The following is a 20,981-nucleotide window of genomic DNA, read 5'->3' as shown; positions in this document are numbered from 1 at the left end:
GTGGCTCATCTATAAATACAAGACAATGTCTGTTGCATGTCTTTGCACAGTTCTGCTATCACCACCATGTCAGTAATTAGTTAACAAGACAAAAGTGATGATCATGACATGGTCCATGTCAGGTAAGACTGGCTAACAGCTCCCCAGCTGTGCATTTTCCACGTTTATATGTCAAAGTTTCTGTCTTTATTTTGTTTCAGCTCACTTGAATGTATATATACATATACATATATATATATGTTGTTTCTAAATCTGTCTTAATCATTAACTGGTGGCACTCCAAGATATGAAGGGGTGGGTATTAGCTACAGAGAGCTCTATCAGGAGTCCCAGGAGGAAAATAAATTAACTAACTCTAAAGGAGGGTGACCAATTGCTCTTGAGGAACATTGAATTTGAGCATTACCCACATAGGCCAAAGCTATCTCACAAAAGACTAAAGGTTTTGCTTGCCTTGTACCCCATCTCTGTTACTGGCCTCCCAGGGATACCTATGGGAGACTGAATGAATCAAACAGGCGTCTGCAACACTTCCCCAGCTCATTTTCCTGGCTTCTAGTAATTTTCCTTTGAGGGATTCCTTCTCACCTTATCAGTACTGGGACAGAGGTTGTTTGGTCATCCAGGCCCTAATTGTAGGAAGAAGTGAGTAAAGAGGGAGTTTCCTGTAGACACAGTGAATGGGATGGGCAGCTCCATCCCACAGGTGCCAATTTGGGACACATGGAAAGTACTTGCTCTTGTAAACTATTCATAGAGCTCTTCTTTCCCGGAGGTTTGTGATGTATGCCTTGGGCATCTGGAGGTAGAGCCAGGGGAGCTGGTCACGTATGATCTTCAGGTCTTAGGAACTGTTTGCTAAACAGTAAACAAGAAGTTCTGCTGAACGGAATGCAACCAGCATTGACATTTTAATCTTAAAATTCCACCTTGAAATTTGTCTAAATTTGAATTTTGATTCGTCTGTCACTTTGTGCCTCATTGCAGTTCCACTGTAATTAGAAGGATGAAGGCAATAATTTGTTCCTATTTCATTGCTTTTCTTTCCCCCCCCCCCCCCCCCCCCCCCTTTTTGTGTGTGATTTGTGCAGTGCTGTTGTGTAAGCACATTATAAAGCAGAACAAAATAAAACTACTTATTCATAAAATCAAAAACATCTGAAGACTAGAAAGAATGAAGACATGGGGACAGTGGCTGAGGATGTCCAGATTTTTATTCAGAGCTCTGCCTTGAATCTGAATTCATCTTCAGAAAGAGGAATATGCTTAAGAAAAGGCATCTGTCAATTATTTAATGCTGTTCAGGTGTGTATTTGGTTTTATTCCCTTCAAATTAATTTAAATGCAGTTTAGGAAGCAGCGGTGCTTCAAGGGAAGAAGAAGAAAAAGGAGGAGGCAAAGCAGTGGGATGATTTTAAGTGCTCTTCTTTCAAGACTTGTGTCTGGGGACTTTGTTTCTGCCTCTGGATCGAATGCTGAGCAGCTGTAAGTCCGAGGAAGCCCCCTGGCTTACAGAATATGCTATCAGCAGCCTCTCAGCCCGCAGCATTCTGAGAGCACAAGGGTTAATCCGAGGCATGCACACACGTCCTGCCGCAATAAAGCCCGGAGCGATGAGACCTTTTGCTGCCGAGGATATTCTGGCTTTGTCTGTTGATTCATTTTGTCTGCAAAATCAAGCATGTAATGCCCCTTCTCCCTCTCGCTCCCCTTACGTCCCCGTTTCAGTCTCCCCCGTGACAGCTGATGTTCCTCTGCACTTTTACTGTAGGACGTGGGCTGGGGAGTCCCTGAGCGGCTGCTTTGAGCTGATCAAGAAACCCTGAGATTAGGTAAATTAAATAATTAAATATTAATAGAAATGAATCTATCCCTCAGCACACAGGAATCACGGCCGTGGAAAGCTTCCCCTTGCTGTGGTGTCCGGTTCTATTTACACCGCGGTCACGGAGGTGGGGAGCGATCCCTGCCTCAGTCAGCTCAGATCAGTGCATGTTGCTCTGTGTCTGTCCGTCCGCGATCAGGGTGGCATCCAAAATGTACTCGGTCCCCAGGAAACCAGCAGGAGAGACTTGTCTGTTTTCAAATGAAACAGGGATCTTTCCATCTCTGGAGCGTGGATTTAGTTATCAGCTCTGTTTACTACTGCTCATTGTCCCCCAGCTGCCACAGAGCTGTGTGCCGTAATTCAGCTCAGTGCTTCTCCTTTCAGCCCTCTGTCAGGCAGAGACCCCGCGACAGCCCTTGCTCCGACCCGAAGGATGAGGGATGTTAAATAGAGTGAGGGTAACATTCCCGGGGCTCTCCCAAGGGCTCTTCCGAGGGCTTGAAAAAGCCTCTTAAAAACAGCAGCAGAGATCGAAGGCAGTTAAGAGAGAGGGAGAAAAAAAAAGGAAGAAAAAACTTTGGCAAGCGTGCAGTGTCTTACATCAATCTAACAGTCAGCATCGATGTAGATGTTCTTTCCTCCTTTTGTGCAACACCCCTTCCCTCCTACAGACCACCCAAAGCCCTATAAATAATCCAAGGACCGTATTTTCTCTCCAGCTTTCTCTTCAGACCTCGAAGGGAAAATACCAGGCAGGGGAAAGGAACAGAAGAGAGAGAGGAGGGCAGAGAGAGAGGAGAGATGGCCAGTGAATTCAAAAAGAAAATGTTCTGGAGGGCAGTGGTGGCCGAGTTCCTTGCCATGATCCTCTTTATTTTTATCAGCATTGGCTCGGCCCTGGGTTTTAATTTCCCAGTGTCAGTCAACGGGACATCAGCAACTCAGGACAACGTGAAGGTTTCGCTGGCTTTTGGGTTATCCATCGCGACCATGGCGCAGAGCGTGGGCCATATCAGTGGTGCCCACCTGAACCCGGCGGTGACCCTGGGCCTCCTGCTGAGCTGCCAGATCAGCATCTTCAAGGCACTGATGTACATCCTCGCTCAGTGCCTGGGGGCAGTGGTGGCCACTGCTATCCTGTCCGGAGTCACCTCCTCTCTGCCTTACAACTCCCTGGGGCTCAATGCGGTAAGCTGAAACTTTGCTTTCCCCCCTTGACTCTTTTTCCCAGACTAGAAAGGTGAGGGCAACACCTGTAAGGATGTGTGTGATGTTGGTGGTAACCTCAGGCAGAGAGCTTGTCCTGACTGATGCCAGGATGCGTGCATTCACTGCTATCAGCTGAAGCACTATTTTAATCCTTTTCTTTGGTAAGAGATGCTGTAGGGATGGTCCTTCTGTTCTTTTTCAGAGCTTTATGGTCATTATCAGTTTTGCTCGTGTTCAGTTTTGCATATCCATGCTGCAGAAAAGTGACTTTTGGTACCAATGTAACATTGAAATCACTGATATTTGCATGGCTGAGTCTCTTTCCTGGTTCTGAAGGTCTCAGGTAACATGTCTTTGGCTTGTGATGCTGGTTAATGTGTATAAACTGGTGTTTTCACTTCTGTGAATGTGGCTCTTTTTCAATACCTCATTAATAGTTTGTGTAACCTGATAAGTGCAGTGTAAGAACCTACAGGACCAGTGAGAGATGGGTAGCAGGAGAAACGCTGTCACCAAAGGTGTGAGCATCATCTGTTGCATTTGGCACAGTGCTCTCATCCTGCCTGATGCAGAATCTTAGCTGCACTTTTCTTCTTTTTCCTACTCTTGCTGTGCAAAAATGGGGGGAAATATGAATTTCTCAGGTGTGGGTCAGAGGATGAGGTGAAGAATCTGCATTTTTGAGAGGTGCAGGTTTCAGCCCTCTCCCATCCAGGTGCTCACAGCTATTGTCCATTACAGCATACAAACAGCTGCCTGGTGGCAACCCCTCCTCTTTCACACGTTATTCTTTCTTGCTGTTGCCACTGGACTATAATGGGGCAAAAAGGACAGTCACCCTTTTCAACATGAAATCATCCCAGTATCAGCGCATGTCAGCAAGGCAGTATGCAGAGGAGTACTATAAATGGAAATTCCTTTCTGGTCACTTATCTCACCTGATTCTATTAAGAATGCTTATTTCATAGCTTTTCTATGCCCCCCTTCTTGCAGAATAGTTGATACAGTTTGAAACTTGGATGTATTTGAAATCTTAAGCCCACTGGGGCACAAAGGTCCAAGCACAATATCACTTCAGAAATCATTTTGGAGAAAAAAATAAATAAATAGAAAAAGACAAAGAAAAAAGTTTTAAGCATTTTGTGGCACGAGGAAGAGGAGCTTCTGAAAATACAGAAGCTGACATTAAGGAGGTCAGCGCCACCCATTTGTGCTGCTCTTTGTGTTGGCTGCTCACCTCCCTGCAGGGGTCTCACCCTGCCACCCATCTGGGAACTCCTGTGGGATCATCCAAAACATTTTTGGGGGAAGAAGAGGGAATCTTTTCATTAACTCCAGCGGGCTCTGGCTGCGTGTGTGAGACGTGATCCTTTCCTCTGAAACCACTGGCAGAGGGAAGTGCTCAACCGCATGGGACAGGGCACCCGCCCCGGTGGTTTCCTCGAGAGGTCTGGCTGCCAGCTGCCATGGAACGCGGGAGGTCTGCTTTCAGCAGCATTCCCATTTGGTCTTTGCCTTTTGCTTGCCACAGAGCACTAGTGGCTGGCTCCTTCCCTTGCCCTGAAGCTCCTGAAACTGGTTGTTTGCAAAGTGGGTGTAGGGGACCACCTCAAAAGCTTGCTCCGCTGTTGGTAATTCTTCAAGTTACAAAGATTTAAGTCAGATCTCTGCACAAGGGCATCCAAATAGAGAGAAGTCAGAGATGGAAAAATCACGCAGTGAATCTCAAAAACTGCATTCAAGAGTGCAAGCCCTGCCCCTCCCTCTGGAATACATTCAGTGCACCTTTTTTAATACCATAAAATCAGTGGTAGGAGAATGTATACTCTAAGTCTCCTCCATGCTTATTTTACAAATCTGGCAACACTTTTTGCATGTGGATTGGTGGATGAAATCATTCCCAAATGCTGTGAAAAGCCCTGGTCTTGTTATTGTCAAACACTCAGAGTTTTGATCTTTTATATTCTATTTCCCATCCAGCAATAAATGTTCTGGATAGAAGAGAGCGGGGGGAGGACATCTCAGGAGATAGGGAGAGCAGCAGCTGTTCTTTTCTCCTGTAAGAAGGAATTGGTGAGGAAAGCAAATCCATTCTTTTCCCACTCAGCTGGGACCAGCTGGGGAGGGGAGATGAGGGACTGAGGGGGCAATGGGTCTGAGCCCAGCATGGGGACAACAGAACAGCTGTCCTCACACAAAGCTGATCCCCACAGGGCACATCCTGAAGTCACATTGCACTGCCTCCTTCAGCAAACAGAGCATAAGGGGATGCCGCAGAGACTTGCTTTTATGTCATGCTTGCTTTTCAAGCTGAGGACAAGGAGGGGAGAGGCAGAGCTGGCGTTCCTGATGCCTATTCTGTCTTCTTGTCCTTCCAGTAGAAAATGAGGTATAGACTCACTACTGAGATAAAGAATAGAAAGAAAGGGAGTGCTCCATTTTGGCAAGGTTTGGGAAGGTGGCTTGGATATGCACGACTGCTTCCTCTGTTCAGGCCTTGCCGTGGACTTGAAAGGGTGTTTTTTTGTTTTATTTTTCTTTTGCAAGAAAACTGCAGTGGGAACGATTTAATTGAGACAGTGGCAACCCAGTGCTCTCACTGATGCTGGGTTATATGGGTGGGATAAATTCTGGTTTATCCTGCTCAAGTGCAGCTCCTTCACCAAGGGGCCATAGAGCTGTTACCAATTCTTTAGGTTCCATGCCATCTCATAGAGAGGAGAGACAAAGAAAGGTATTTCAGCTCTTAGACCCTCTCTGTTGTCCTATAGAGAGACCCAGATTTCCTCTTTTACTGTAGAGTAAACTCAGTATGATGAGGCTTCAGCCTTGGGAACCTTGATCTATCTGTGTCTTTCTTGTTGCCCAAAGGGAAAAGGGAAATGCAAGCAAAAACAGAGCACAGAAAACAGGCATGGAAGGTACAGGGCTGAAGAGAGAAAGAGAGCAGGAAAAACCAGGATGCTACTTTATTTAATATGGAGGTCTGTTTTATTATTAGAGACAAGAAAAACTGTCCCATATGAGGACTTAAATCTAAACTGTAGTCAATGAATATTTTTTTAACTTTTGGCTGGTTCTAAGTAAGAAATTCTGGAAAATATTCAGAGAGGTACTTGGATGACTGAATCCTTCTAAGACATAACTTCCCATGTATTTCAGTAATAGCATAGCAGCCAAAGCAAAAACTTTGAGCACTGAAAAAACAGAGCGAGTAGTATTCAGTGTTTGTTGTTATAAAAATTTGAATATTTATACTTGTATCATCTAGTATCTTTTTCCTTTTTTGGCAACTGCATTACTTCATTTCACAAGCCTCCATTAGGTAAAAAAGAATAGAGATAACATAATCCAAAGTGCATTCATCTGCCAACAGAGTTGGCTATTGTCGAGTGAGGACAGATCTGTAGTTTGGATAGTGGAAGAAACTACTCATCATGGGCAATTAATGGCCAACAAAGAGCTCAAGCAGGAAAGATGGGTGAGAGGAGACGTCTGACCTGTAAGGTAACACAATATTTGCTGTTCAGCAATGTTTATCATGAGAACTGTCATCACGCAATTAAAAACGTGCTGAGCAAATTCATCTCTCTTTCTTTGTTGTTTGTTTGCTTCATTTTGTGAGAAAATATTCATTTTCTGAAAAAATGCAGACACTCCTTTGCAGATTAATAATTTTCAGTAGTTTCTGCATTTCTATATACTGACTTAAAAGCCAGGAACTCTGCTTCCATAAGCCACCATCTGGAAATACTTTGAAAAATCTGCCTCAACATTTATAAATACTATATATATATACACATATATATATATAATGTTCAAAGTGGATCAAAAATTGTAGGGAAGAAAAACAGACCTGCAGGTAGTTTTACTCAGGGTCGATACAATGAAAAGGAAAGGAACCAAGAATAACAAGTACAAGAATTCTGTTTTCAAAACTGCTTCATGACAAATGTTCTTTGTGGAACTGAGGAACTTTCCAGAAAATCCAGAGGAGGTGTGGTCAGTGGGTTGTCCAGAGAGGCTGTGGATGCCCCATCCCTGCAGGCATTCAAGGCCAGGCTGGATGTGGCTCTGGGCAGCCTGGGCTGCTGGTTGGTGACCCTGCACATAGCAGGGGGTTGAGACAAGGTGATCGCTGTGGTCCTTTGCAACCCAGGCCATTCTGTGATTTTACAATTTGGAGGTCTGGAGTATTTATTTAAAGCTGATTGATAGCCAGATAGATACCACTCCTATAATGTGGAAAGTCACTTACTCCTGGAACACCCTTTGGGTTTTCAGTGTGATTGAGTCTCTGCCTCCTTTAGCTGCCTTGTAGGGCATCACAGGCTGTAGGGAGCTCCAGAATTCCCACATATAGTCCTACACAATGTAATGTCCATGGCCCTCCTACCATGGGAGTAGGACTTGAATGCTTGGTGTTGGTGACTCAGTGCTTCCCTTTGTGACTTCCCTCTCTTTCTGTCCACACCCTGAGTCTGCTTTCCTTCAGCCTCAAATTAAGCAGTGTCTGGTTGCGTTGGTAGGGCTTCCAAAATAAACGGAGAGCATGAGTGGACAACTGAGTCAGTGATTGATTAAGAATTATATGATGCCGCTATTTTTCTGACTCAGTACAGAAAATGTGGTTGCCAGGGTGCCACTGGATGGATGAGATATGCTGTTGCATTCCTGAACTCTTGTGCTTATTAAAAAGTTCCTGATATTTTTCAGTGCAGATTATGTACTATGCCCTTCTCCAGCTTCTATGCGATCAGCTTCATTCCCTGTTATCACCTCCCTGTTTTTGTTCAGATTTAGGATCCTCCAGCCAACATTGCCTGGATATCTCTGTGCTTAGGCTCTGGGGCTGCAACACAGGATCAGAAGCAGCTGCGTTTTCAGAGTGAGCAAAATGGTTCCTGTACATGAGATTAGTCCATAATTTTTTGTTTCTTAACAAAAAGCAGCACAACAATAGCTCTTTATTCGATTTCAATCTTGCAGCAGCTGTCTTTTATGGCTTGCCAGCATTGTATTGAATCACAGCATGTCAGGAAGGTGGAACATAGGAAAGGCACCTGCTCAGGAATGGCCACAGCCACAGCTGCTTTCTAAGGAGTTCACACGAGACAGCAGAAATATCTGGGCTGAGACTGAAAACTGATGTTATCGCCCATCCTCCAAGTACCTTTGAGAATAACGAGGGTTATGGCTCTAATTCTATTTTTAAGACTCAGAAGTTATTTTTATTTTTGTTTCTACAAAAACTGGCTTAGTGCTTCTGCTCCATAATGAGGGAACCATATCCTAAGCTTTACACAGAATTATGGGATCACTAAGGTTGGAAAAGACCACTAAGATCCACAAGTCTAACCCCAGCTCACTCCCACCATGCCCACTGACCGTGTCCCTCAGTGCCACATCTCCACAGTTCTGGAATGCCTCCATAGGTGGTTAGCAGAGAGCACACAGAGGTGCAGTAGTGTGGATGTTAGTGACATATGATGAGGCCCTCACTGATCACCCATCTACAGGTAAATCCTCTGATGGTAAAACAGAGTGGTCCAAAGTAGTTTTCAAGCCATGAACAGGGTCAGGGTCCAGAGGACCCTAGGATGACTGGTACACTGTTTGAAAAATACTCTGCAAACACCAGAATAGATCAGATAGAAATTGATGAAAGGTGGGCATGTAGGTTTTTAAAATAATGAGTTGCAACAGAGCTAAAAATACTATTAATTTGTAAGATTGGTCAATGTAGCAATTCAAATTAGTTCATGGTTGTGGGTTTTTTGGAACATGTATATAAATTTCTGTGTTTTACCAGCTGTCCAAATAAGTAGGAATAAGTATGAAAGAAGTCAAGAAGGAAAATAACTTTTCCACTGCCTTTCCTGACTGGTGAATGGACAGTTAAACTTCTTCTCCTTTCCTTGGCATTCTATTTGTTATGTCATATATATTGGGGTATTTTGTGCTTTGGGGTACACACATTTCCACACACACACTCACACACAAGAGATGGGCAGAAGGATTGAGAGAGACACAGAGAGACAGAGAGATAGATAGTTGGATAGTTGTATAGATATGTGGTTAGATACATGGATAGATAGACCAACCAACAGACAGACTGACATATAGAATGACTTTTCAGATGAGGTTAACCCAAATTCAAATATGGATAATTCTAACTCTAATTTAATTTCGCTGTACACTAACAATATATGTTAATGAGTATTAATTGTAAATCAAGATATGGCATGGCCTGAAAGAGACCAAGGAGAAAGCTGGGGAGGGACTCTTTATCTAGGACTGTAATGGCAGGACAAGGGGGAATGGCTTTAAAGAGGGGAGATTTAGGTTAGATATTAGAAAGAAATCTTTCATGGTGATGGTGATGAGACCCTAGCACAGGCTGCCCAGAGAAGCTGTGATCCCCCATCATTGGCAGTGCTCAAGGGCAGATTTGATAAGGCTTTGGACTAGGTCTGGTGGGAGGTGCCTTTGCCCATGGCAAGGGTTAGAACTAGATGGACTTTAAGGTCCTTTTCAACCCAAACCATCTCAGGATTTTGTGATTCTATGGCAAGAATCACAGTCTAAGGACAAATGGAAATTTCCATAAGAAACTGAGAGTGAATATTATGGATATCCTCTTGGTACACTGTTAAAAACAGCAAGCCATTGCAGCAGGGTTCATGCATCTTAGGAGATAATTTGGACCTTTGAGCGTGTTGAGAACAGCATCTCTTTAGTTGGAGAGTCTTAAGAAGTACAGCTATCTGGCTTGTATATTGTTACCTTTAAGAGAAGCATTTCTTAAAACAAGGATACTGAAACACATTACAAGTACTACAGGAAGAAAAAATAGCCCTTGAAAAATTTCCTGTTTGTCTCAAGAGGAAATTGCCTGTTTTCTTTAGAGCAGTAGTACATTCTTGCTTAATTGTCATACTCTAACTTAATTGAGAGCATTCAATAAAAGAGAGATCTTTACCTGATACTGTAATTTAAAAATGTCCAAAAAAACTTTGTTCTTAGAAATTTTTTTTTTGTTGTTCCTTAGTTAAAGAAACCAAACTATTCCACTGTTCCACAGCTCCACAGTTCTTGTCTCTGTTTCTCAGTTTCTGTGTTCCCCTGCCTTTGTGTATTCACTGTGCTCCTCAGAACCCTCAGTATAAAGTTAATACCTATTTCATGGATCAAGCGAATGCCTGCTGCAGGTTTTCTTGCCCTGTCTGGGAGCCTTATGTTGTGTATGTGTAATTTTTAACATATGACCTGTTTGGAAAGCACTACACTTTCTGGCATTCAGAGCCAAAACTAGTGCTGGTATTTACCTCTTGCTACTCCATTGGAGTCCATGATATCTGAAGCTATGGCACAACATTAATTTGTTAAATCAAACATACAGACCTGTCAGGCATCCTGGAGGAAACTCTATAAACAGCAGGAGGTCAAAAAAGTAGGCTGAGAGCTCTGCAGGGGGTTTTCTTTTGATGTTTGAGGATGGGAAAGCAGCCAAGAACTCCTCCTTGTACTTTCCAGGCAGAGTCCTGTGCATCCCTTCAGCAATAACCACTGAGAGGTACTACCAGAAAACAATTTTTCCATGCTATTCACACTTCCTGTGCCAGGAGAAGTCAATGAAGGCTTTGAAAACAGAAACCTGGTGCAAGTTTCCTTACATATATTCACATAGTTTCCCTTGGAGTTAATGATGACTGCATTTGAAAAACGAGGAATAATAATAAGTCAAGTCATTGAATGTTCTGCACAAGACTGACAGTTAAAACTACCTCATAACTGGGAAGTTTGACTATATTGTGACTTTTGTTTGAATCTAGACAGTGATCCCAGGAGCAATTCTGAAAGGTAGATTGCACAAAACTCAAGGTTCACATATGTCTTCAATTCCCCATTGAATCATAGAGTCATAGAAACATGGAGTCACCAAGGTTGGAAAAGACCTCAAAGACAGTATGGGCCAACTGTCCACCAATATTTCCCTGCTAAACTATGTCCCTTAGTACAAGATCTAAAGGTTTCTTGAGTGCAAGAAACACTATCTCCTTTTGGGCTGACAATGCAAGAGTCTATAAACAGTGCACTGGTATAAAGGAATGCTTCATCTATTCTACTGAAAATGAACAATTTATTTGTGTTTGGTCAGGCAAAGGAAAATATCACTATTCTACATCATCTGAATAGTAGTTGTTTATTTCATATGGGGAAAAAAATGAAAAGAAAAAAAATCTGTTTCTCAGAGGCATATCAGAAAGTTAAAGTGCCAATGAGCCTGTTCAACAAATGGCCTTTCTCCAACTATCTGTGTTAAACTGAAGTCCCGTACAGTTACTGGCTTTTACTGCGTGTCATTGGACATCACTCTTCTCTTTATTGCATCCCAGGCTGCTGCAAGACAAAGCCCACGCCAGGTTCCCATCAGCTGGAGGATGGGGTGGGAGGGAGGTTAGCCTTGTTGCTGCAGGGTGTCTGCTGACCAAAGAATGGAAAACATAATTTGCGCTTGGGGAACAGAACGTGCCTCCTTTAGAACTCTTAAGGCTGTATTTGTAGGAAGGATAATCTAACAAAGGACAATATGTTTTGTCCCTAGGTTCTGCTGAATGCTTCTATTGTTGACCTAGGATTCAATCCAAAGCTAATCCTTTGCCTCATAAGCAGCTCCATCTGAGTGCTCTTGCCATATAATTTTAAACGAAACTCTTCAGATCTCTGCCTCACTCTACTTACTAAAGGAATGCGACTCTTCTACTTTCTGAATCCCTAATGAGTAAATAATGAGTATAGAAACATCAATTTCAGAGTAATGTTATTAAACTGCAAGGAGAGAATAACTGTGGTTAAATAGGTAAGGATACATCTGGACTGTGAGTTAAAGGGAGGCTTACAGTTATTCCAGCAGGAGAGGGGGATGTTATTAGGATGGGAGTTATCAAGTTACGATCATGGTAGAACCTGGAGCTGAAAGAAATAGAAGAGGCAAACAAAATGACAGGCAGCTTTGAAGGAAGTAGGAAGATTAATTTCTGAGATTGCATTCAAAGAACATCATGTCATATAACTCTGCCCAGTGAAACACTTAAATGTTACTTTGGTATGAAGAAGCGTATTTAATATTTCCAGTGTAAGGACGAAAAGGAGAGCATAAACCATTTAAACCAATGTGAAAAGATTTTCTTGTCAAGGAAAACAACAGAAGTCTAAGATGGGAAAGCTTAAGCTGTAAAAAGAAAACATTAAAAGATTTGTTTTTTAAATAGACTACTAGTAAAGTAGCCAGGAAGGGAGACTCCAGTTGGGTTGAAAAGAAATGCCAGACATTTTACCTTAAGAAAAAACTACCACGGAAGAGAAAAGCTCCTAAGTTGGAGTGCTGAAAACATCAGACCTGCTGCAAATAGCAGCTTATTTGAATTCAGTACACGGAGAAAGAAGACTCTCTGACATAAAGATATTATTTGTTGCAGCAGTTCTTGTTCCAGCATGAATATTAAAAATACATTAAGGAAAGGTAATGCGTAAACGCTGAGGAGATTCCGTGGTTTCACTTTTCTGACTTGAAAAAGCATCAGCCTGCGTTGCTTGCTGTGAAGTGTTTCATAACTATTGACATTCCCATACTGAAAAATAGATTTCCACATTTCCAGAGGCCTGATCTTTTTCAAGAATAATGAGAAACTAATCCCTGGTATATGAAAGCAAGGTTAACCCTAGAAGATGCTGCCTTTTGCTGAGTTTCTTGGATAATATGAGGCAGGCATGGCATCACATCATGAAACCACCTTGCATAACAACTCTCTTATCCATATAACGGGAAACAGCTTTGAGCCTGATATACTTTGATTCCTGATGAGAAAAATGTGAAGCCACTGGAGAAGTACACAGTTGGGTTTACCTTGGGCCAGTTTAATTTCCTGTCCCTGTTTCTCTTTTGAAAGCAGACATCTAATAAATATCCTGTTCCAAAAAAATGAGAGAGGAGGGAAAAATAAAGAAAAAGAAAACATACCATTTGCCCACGCTGTTGCTGGAAACTCAGGAAGTCATTCAGCTAAATGTGGCAGTTACGGGCACCTACCTGAATCTTCCATGGTTTCAGTTGCAGATAAATCACAACTACTTGATGTTGTGGAGAGATGGAAGAAAGTGCTACTCAGTCCCTAAAAACAAAATGCAGTTGCTCACCTCAAGCAGGTTTCCTTATGGTAATGGCTGGATATCTCCAGTGATGCAGAACTCAGTATTCAACATGCCTGAGTACTTAGCTTCCATCCAGTTTCTTTTCAGGAGCTACATGCTTTCTGACCGAGATAGGAATTTTATTAATAATTTTATTAATTTAGAAAACTTCAGCCATTTTCTTTTTTATTCCCCACTAACTTGTTCTGTGTCACACTCAACTCAGGTAAAAATGTTGATGGCATGATTCAGCTGACGGAAGGATGTACCTCATGTGGGTTGTCTGCATCTATGCTCCTGCATATGATATTAATGCTATTACAGTCAAGGGGGAATTATTCAGATCCAAGTACTGCATCCAAGGCAGTGATTCAGCTATCTTTATGTCCCACTACAATCTTCAGATCTTGCCAATAAAGCAACCCATTTCTTAGGTACTTTTCTGATATTTTTATTATCAAATCAGTGCAAGGATTTAGAAATTAGGTTCAGTGAAACAATTCATCTGAACACAAAGTGCCATCTAAAATGGCACAAGCATGTGGGAGTTACTGGAGTAAGGTGGAAAAAAGCCAGATATTTTCCCAGAGATACATCAAGGACAAAAGCAGCCCACGTTCCTGCACACATATTTGGTCATGACCACTGGTCATGACAATCAGCCTACCAGTGTAGCAGAGAAAGTCATTTCAGTGTGGTACACGTCAATGGAACAGGACAGTTTCACTTCAGCACTACAGTAGAGGTGACTACATCTTGCACAAGGCATTATTATGACTATTTAAGAACCATTTTTTCCATCTTTTTAAGAAGATATGGCCATCTTAAATTATGAATATACTCAGTAGCAGAATAGTATTAAGATCAGTTAAGATCAGTTTATATTTACCTTTGTGTATACTGAATTCCACTATGACCAAGGACTATATAAGTACAGAAATATGCATGTGTATGCCTTTGTTCATTTTAATTTGATGTCTCTTTACATGGAATACTAGGAAATGAACCTTCCTACTACTCCTGTTGTGCAGAGAGACCTTAACTTTGGTGAAGACTCATGGTGTTCCATATGTTGCTATAGTTTAGGAGGGTCAGCCTACTGCTGTAGTGACACCATAGCTCTGACAAGTAGGCAAATAATCAGCATACGTGATAATATACTTATAAACACAGCAAACTGGGACATCCAAGGCTTGCTTCAGTCTGCAGTTGGAACATGGCCCAGAGTTCTTGCTCTCACAGTGGAGAATCTAACATCCCTGGCAATCTACGTAATATTACACGCTAGAGGAAAGCAAAAGGTTTCCTATGATATTTCCAGGTTTTATTTGGTTCCACACAGCCCATCAATAAGTGTTGATTAGCAGAGGGAATGACCTCAAGTCACGTCAGCCTTAGGATGTGTTTTCCTGGCGGGAAAGGAAGACTATGATTTCCTCTTCTCAAAGATAAGAATTATCACAGGTTTTGAAGGCATAATTTTACTCTTTTTGTCTTTTTGTTTGTTTGTTTGTTTGTTTTTCTTGAAGACCTTGTAAGCAAAGGAAAAGTCCTATGCTAGATTATTATTTATTCATTTCAAATGCCAAGGCTTTTTCATAATTCAACATGAATGCTTCAGATCTCAGATCTAGACGCTCTGGGGTTTGAAAGTTGCATTATGATAGAGGGGAAGTTAGTTTCATATCCTCTTTTAGACATCTGTATACACTCACTTAGAAATAACCTTGTTTTGCATTTGGCCTTCCAAATGTAGGATAAGATCTTCCAGATTCTCTAGTACAGAATCTTTTATATCACTGGAATGCACCTGAAATTTAAGTTATTGAGTTGCAACCCAAATGTCTTTGCAGCAAATGAAGTGATTATTTTAAAAAGGAAAGGATAAAAGTAATAGAATATTAATTTAGTATTATATCAGCTGTTCAGTATGGATTTCTAGATCGTGTCATTTTCACTGCCAACTCATATGTACAGAATTTATATTTCTCACACATAGTACATGAAGATGGTTTTGGTTTCTACTGTATGGATGCGGTAGGAACCAAAATATCCATCATTTGAACCAAGATTCCCTTCTATCCATGGATAAACTAATTCTAACTCAAGGGTTACCTGTTCTGCACGTCAAAGAACAAGATACAAAGTCATGTCATTTATGTTTCAGATGTCATTTCTTAGAAATTAATACATTTCAATGTTTGTTAATGTAGCTGATTGGATTTTTGATAGCTGAAGACAGACAATATTCTCTTCTTTTTACAAATATGATATTATTCCGTGTTACAGAGAAGAAACAAGAAAACTGAATAGCAAAGGTGGAAAGCAAAGGAGTTTAACAAAACCTCACGAAGTTTTAAGGTTTTTCAAGTATTAATTTTAGGAAAATTGCAATGTAAAACCATGAAAAGAGATTTAATACACAATTTCCCATAGTTTCATTGTTTCTGACAGATCACCATAACAAGAAATTGTGTTTTTGTTATGTACAACTTTGCTGTTTTTAACATAGAGGCTATGACAGATGGGACAGCCTACTGATAGCTCTGTTACTGACTGTAAGTTTTGCAGCTCATTCTTCCTCCAATGAATCATTTGCATTCTCAGTTTTGTTGGCATGTGTCCAAGCTCATATTTTATCCCATCTATGCAATGCAGTTACTTCTGTTTAACAACAATTTATTCAGCTCATAAGGATTTGTCTTAACAAAGACACCAGTGAACACAATGATTAGAAACAGAATTCAAAACCTGTTATATCATAATTAATTTAGATCCATGGTTACTTGTTGAAGAAAACTTTATAATAGTACTACAGAAATATGAAAAGGCCATTATTTTTTAATGTTCATTTATGTAAATTTCACTTGTTTCTATTTGTCCTGCAACACATACATTATTAAGAAACTCAACTGATTCCATGATTAATAATACAGTAGGAATATCTACATGTGCCAGTATGAGTTTTTTTGGAGAACCTACTTTATCTCACAGATAAACTGAAATACTTCCTCCATCAAGCCTTTAGGATTTCTGTATTGTCGATATTTATGTCGATATATTGTCCTTGTTTTGAAGAGTTCATATTGAAAAATAGAAAATAATTAGTGGTAGCAGAAGAAAAGATTAATGTGACTTGATGACAGATGGGTACCTTCAGGCTACTCAGAGCTATGCTACCTTCTTACTCTAATTGTCCATTCCTCTTCATGCTCTTGTTTGTTTGGCAATTGTTGCTAGTGGCAAGTTGAGCAATGTTTAACTTGACCACAGCATCCTCATTCTCACAAGCAATGAATAAATAACTTATGGCACCAGATGTCATTTTTACAGATATATTCTACTAAAGGCAAATCATTAATAGATTTGTCTTTCACATGTACACCAGTTACATTCTCATTGTGTCTACTGGTTCATGTTTGCTTTGGCTGGACACACTGGATGCAACCACCATGTTTTCTCGCTAACAAAAGGTGGTTATACCTTAACCTGAGTGTAATACTGTGTGTTTCAACTGATTTCTCTTTATTTTTGTTGTAAGAAATGGAATCACAAGTAAATAAATGATGGTAGAGGCCTGAACTGAGATACCACATCCCATGAAACTTTGTTGTTCTGCGTGAAGGCAGATAGAAATATCAGACTTTTTTCTTTCCTTCCTGTCTCCATACAGCTTGCAAAAGGAATCAATGCAGGCCAAGGACTAGGAATTGAGATCATTGCTACTCTCCAGCTGGTTTTGTGTGTCCTTGCCACCACAGACCGGAGAAGGAATGATGTCACAGGATCAGCACCTCTGGCCATTGGTCTTTCTGTTGCCTTGGGACATCTTCTTGCAGTAAGTTTTAGCTCTTACCTTTGGTGTGTGCAGTGCTCTACCTCAATATGGGCCATTGAAGAAAAAGCAGATAATTGTCAAGACAGGAGTTCCATCCTTCTGCCTCCTCCTCAGTGACTGACTTTAATTCTACACTGTGTGTGGTAATGCTGTGTAATCAAGATGCCATGATGTGTACTTTGATATCTCACCACTATTTTTTTTTTGTTTTTCTTTTTGACTCCTAGATTGATTACACTGGCTGTGGAATAAACCCAGCCAGATCTTTTGGCTCAGCACTGATTGCCAACAACTTTGAAAATCACTGGGTAAGTTGAAGAAATTCGCTTAACTTTCAAGAGATTTTGCTTATTCACAGTTTACAAGATCAGAAATATGTAAATCCAAATAACTAGCTGTTGCTGAGTTGTTGTTCCTACTTTGCTGAACAAAAGTAATCTCTTTTTGCTTCTGACTATCTTTGGGAGATGCAGATTCCTCAAGATGATTGTGTATTTTCAAAGTAATACAGCTAATTTTCTCTGGTTATATTCCCTTGTGATTATTTAAGTAAGTGAATAAGTATCTGCTTATTATAAATGCATATAAATATCTTCTTATTATAAACATCTGCTTATGCACTTCCATGGATAAGTGCACTGGGAACACTACAGATCTTTATTATCTGTGATTAAAATGAGGAACTTCATGAACATTTACTTATATTACTAAAACTCAGTGTAATTTCTTCTAACTCTCACACTGGTTTTGGCAGCTATTTGCAAAAGATTTCTTTGAAGTTCAGTGACAGTGCAATGGGGCTATGAAATTTTGGATATGAATGCCATTTTAATCTAAAGAGTAACACATACAAAATGAGGACAATGTGGAAATTGTACAGATATCTCCCACTTGCACACTTCTATTGTGATATTAGTATAACGAATCTAGGCAAGGAGCCAGTGTTTTCAGAAGTGTGTAGGAAAAATGTGTTGCTTTTTTAGAGAGAAAGAAAAATAGGGAGTGATAATAATGCCTACTTGGACCTGATGATCTTCGAGGTCTTTTCCAACCTGTGTAATTCTATGATTCTATGATTCATGTATTAACTGGGCTTGGAACTGTGTTCCAGATCTTCTGGGTTGGCCCAATCATTGGAGGAGCAGGTGCTGCCCTGATCTATGACTTCATCCTGGCTCCCAGAAGCAGTGACCTGACTGATCGTGTGAAGGTGTGGACCAGCGGCCAAGTAGAAGAGTATGATCTGGAAGGAGATGATATGAACTCCAGAGTTGAAATGAAACCAAAATAAAGAAGGACAAGGGGGAGGGGAAACACATTGGTTTTTGAAGATTTTATCAGTGTTACAGACTCTTTGTAAACCAGCAAGAAGTACTTTGTTTTGTAATTAAATATGGTTTTCCGTTTTTTTTGCACCCAATCTAAATAGCTTTTTTATATCTGGGGTCTTTCAATTGCAACATCTTCAGGCCAAGAATTCATTAGAATGATCTATACAAATTGGGTTGATATTTAACCCTTCTCTCACTAGTATCAAATTTGCTGTTATGTTCAGCATGGCTGGCTCTCCCAGCACATCATGCAGTAGTTTGCTGAAATTAAACTTCATCTGTAGCATTAATAGGAGTTTATACCAGAGAAAAATGCACACAAATGCAAAGCTGGCATTTAATGTCAGCGGTGCATGTGAAAAAAATTCTTTAAGCATTTCCCAGAAATAGAATATTGGAAGCAAAGGCTGCTAAAAATTGTTATGTAGAAAGAACCGTAATTTCCTAAATTGTTGATAACCTCCAAGAAAGAGGACCAGAAATACTGTTGAGCAGAACAAGAAGCTTCAGGTTTTCAAGATCTATTTACATTTTTCAGTGTTTCATCTTCTCTGAACCTGCATCCAATTGTGAAGGGATAACCAAAAATGTGTGGATATATGAATTCCTGGGAAGTAATAACTAGAAGTGAGATTGAAGAGCAGTAGTTACAACAGCAACAAGAGCAACATGGTGCTGATATGTAAACAGGACCTGATTGTTCCTGTGACTGCTCTACTTTTGCTTCTTTTATGTAAATTAACTCCATATTTGAAAAGAAACCAGGAAAAAAAATAAAGACTCCTTTCTTCCTGACCCCATTTTAATAGCAAGTGCTATGACATTCAGGGACAATTAATAGATATACACGCAGTATATTTTCTAATGAGGGACAAATACATACTGATGTGTAAGTCCATTTGGAGGGTCATTTCCTTGTTGGTTTTTTTTTGGTTTTTTTTTTGTTTTGTTTTTTTTATATATATATATATAAATATAAATGTTTATATATGTGTTTTATACAGAAAGCCTAGTATACTGTTTTGTAAGAAAATAAGAGCAGAAAACAAGTGGAAAGAATTTCATAAGAGCTTAGCAAAATAAATTACACTGGAAACATGAAGAAAACTAACATTCTAAACAAAATGGAAGATGATTTTCTGTTTTTGTTTTTGTGTGTGTGCTACCTTTGATTTCCTGAATAACCCGTAACAGTAGCTGGTCTCACATACTAACGATAGACTATAGCTGAAGCAGACAGGTGCTGATATACTTGTTCTGCACTAAACCATTTTATGTAAGGAATGAGGCCCACAGAAACCTACATTAACAGTTAACCCCTCAGACAAGCACCCCACAGGTAATATGAATGACAGATGTCTCCTGGTGGACAGACAATGTGGGCAGTGAAAATGAAAGAGGGTTGACACAGGAATCCATGTAGTTTGGATCATTTCATCTAGTTGGGCAGATGTACAAGATAAAAAGAAAAAAAAAAACAAACAACAAAAAAGAAACGCCAGCAGACTAATCCAGAATCTATCTTGTCTACTTTCGGTGAGTTATCCTGTGTATTGTCAATGTACATACAGCATGATTGGATTTTGGGGTGGTTTAAAAATAAACAAAATCATTTGTGCTAACACATGAAATGTTCATTGTTCCTTTTTGTTTCTCTGCAGCACACTGTATTTCCTCTGCTATAGCATTTTCAGGTGCCCATTTGTAAGACCGAGAAAGCTCCTTTTTATGGCAAAATAGTCCCTCACCTAGAATCAAACTCTATTTAAAAAATACTTAGAAATGAAGCAGGGTACAAAGACTGCATGCCTACTTTCCAGAACCTGCTGAATCCAGACTTTCCAGAATAAAATTCCAGAATTTGCCCTCATTCTAGGACATCCACTGACCCCAAATCAGCCCTTTATTTTTTTTTTTCCTTACAAACTTGACCACACAGAACAGTTGGAGGAATTATTCAAAATAAATATCTTTCCTTGACGAGCTTGTGGTAACTTCACACTGATAGTGATGCAGATTCAAAATGTGTTCTACTTCTTACACAAAATAGTATCTCTTTTTTTTCTACTCTTCAAAGCACAAATTATTGAAGAAAAGCAACACTGACTTCCTATTATGTTTATAATAAACCTATGTCATATTAATGCTCTAGCTGTCGCTGCTGATTATTCCTGTAACAAACAAAATAGATGGAAAGATGTATGATAACTATTTCACTAGTGAAGAAACAAAACGTAGATCAAAGCAAATGAAGTGTTATTTGTCAGTGTATTCAGACTGAAAGTGTTTCCAAAGTTCCTGGAAATGAAGTAAAACACATTAGAGTGAAATTCCAGACTTAAATCTGCTCCCACTTCTTTTTAGAGAAGGAAAATCTTGATTGCACAAAGTGCTTTTCTAACACTCAGATCCTGATGTGATAACAGTAGTTTCAAAACAATGCAAGACCATAGCTACGAATGGTCTCCCCACTCCTGGCACAAATGATTTTGCTTTATGTTGGACAAGCATGCTTAAAAGTTATCAGCACACATTAAAATATTTGGAGGTTACCCAGGCAAAGGTATTAAAAGCACGAAGC

At 40.2% G+C, this 20,981-nt stretch overlaps 1 protein-coding gene across 1 annotated transcript; it reads left to right on the top strand.

Moving 5' to 3' along the window:
* Positions 1-2,545: 2,545 nt before the first annotated feature.
* On the top strand, positions 2,546-20,031 carry AQP1 (aquaporin 1 (Colton blood group)). The gene is made up of 4 exons (XM_015852703.2): positions 2,546-3,016; positions 16,905-17,069; positions 17,297-17,377; positions 18,181-20,031. Exons 1-4 carry the CDS (start codon positions 2,630-2,632, stop codon positions 18,358-18,360), a joined length of 813 nt encoding a protein of 270 aa, XP_015708189.1. The 5' UTR covers positions 2,546-2,629; the 3' UTR covers positions 18,361-20,031.
* Positions 20,032-20,981: the final 950 nt, after the last annotated feature.

This window comes from Coturnix japonica, chromosome 2 (assembly GCF_054131305.1).
Source record: "Coturnix japonica strain WE chromosome 2, WE-NBRP24, whole genome shotgun sequence".
Taxonomy (NCBI): Eukaryota; Metazoa; Chordata; class Aves; order Galliformes; family Phasianidae; genus Coturnix; species Coturnix japonica.
The sequence above is the reverse complement of the archived record's forward strand: the minus strand, read 5'-3'. Positions and strand labels throughout refer to the sequence as shown.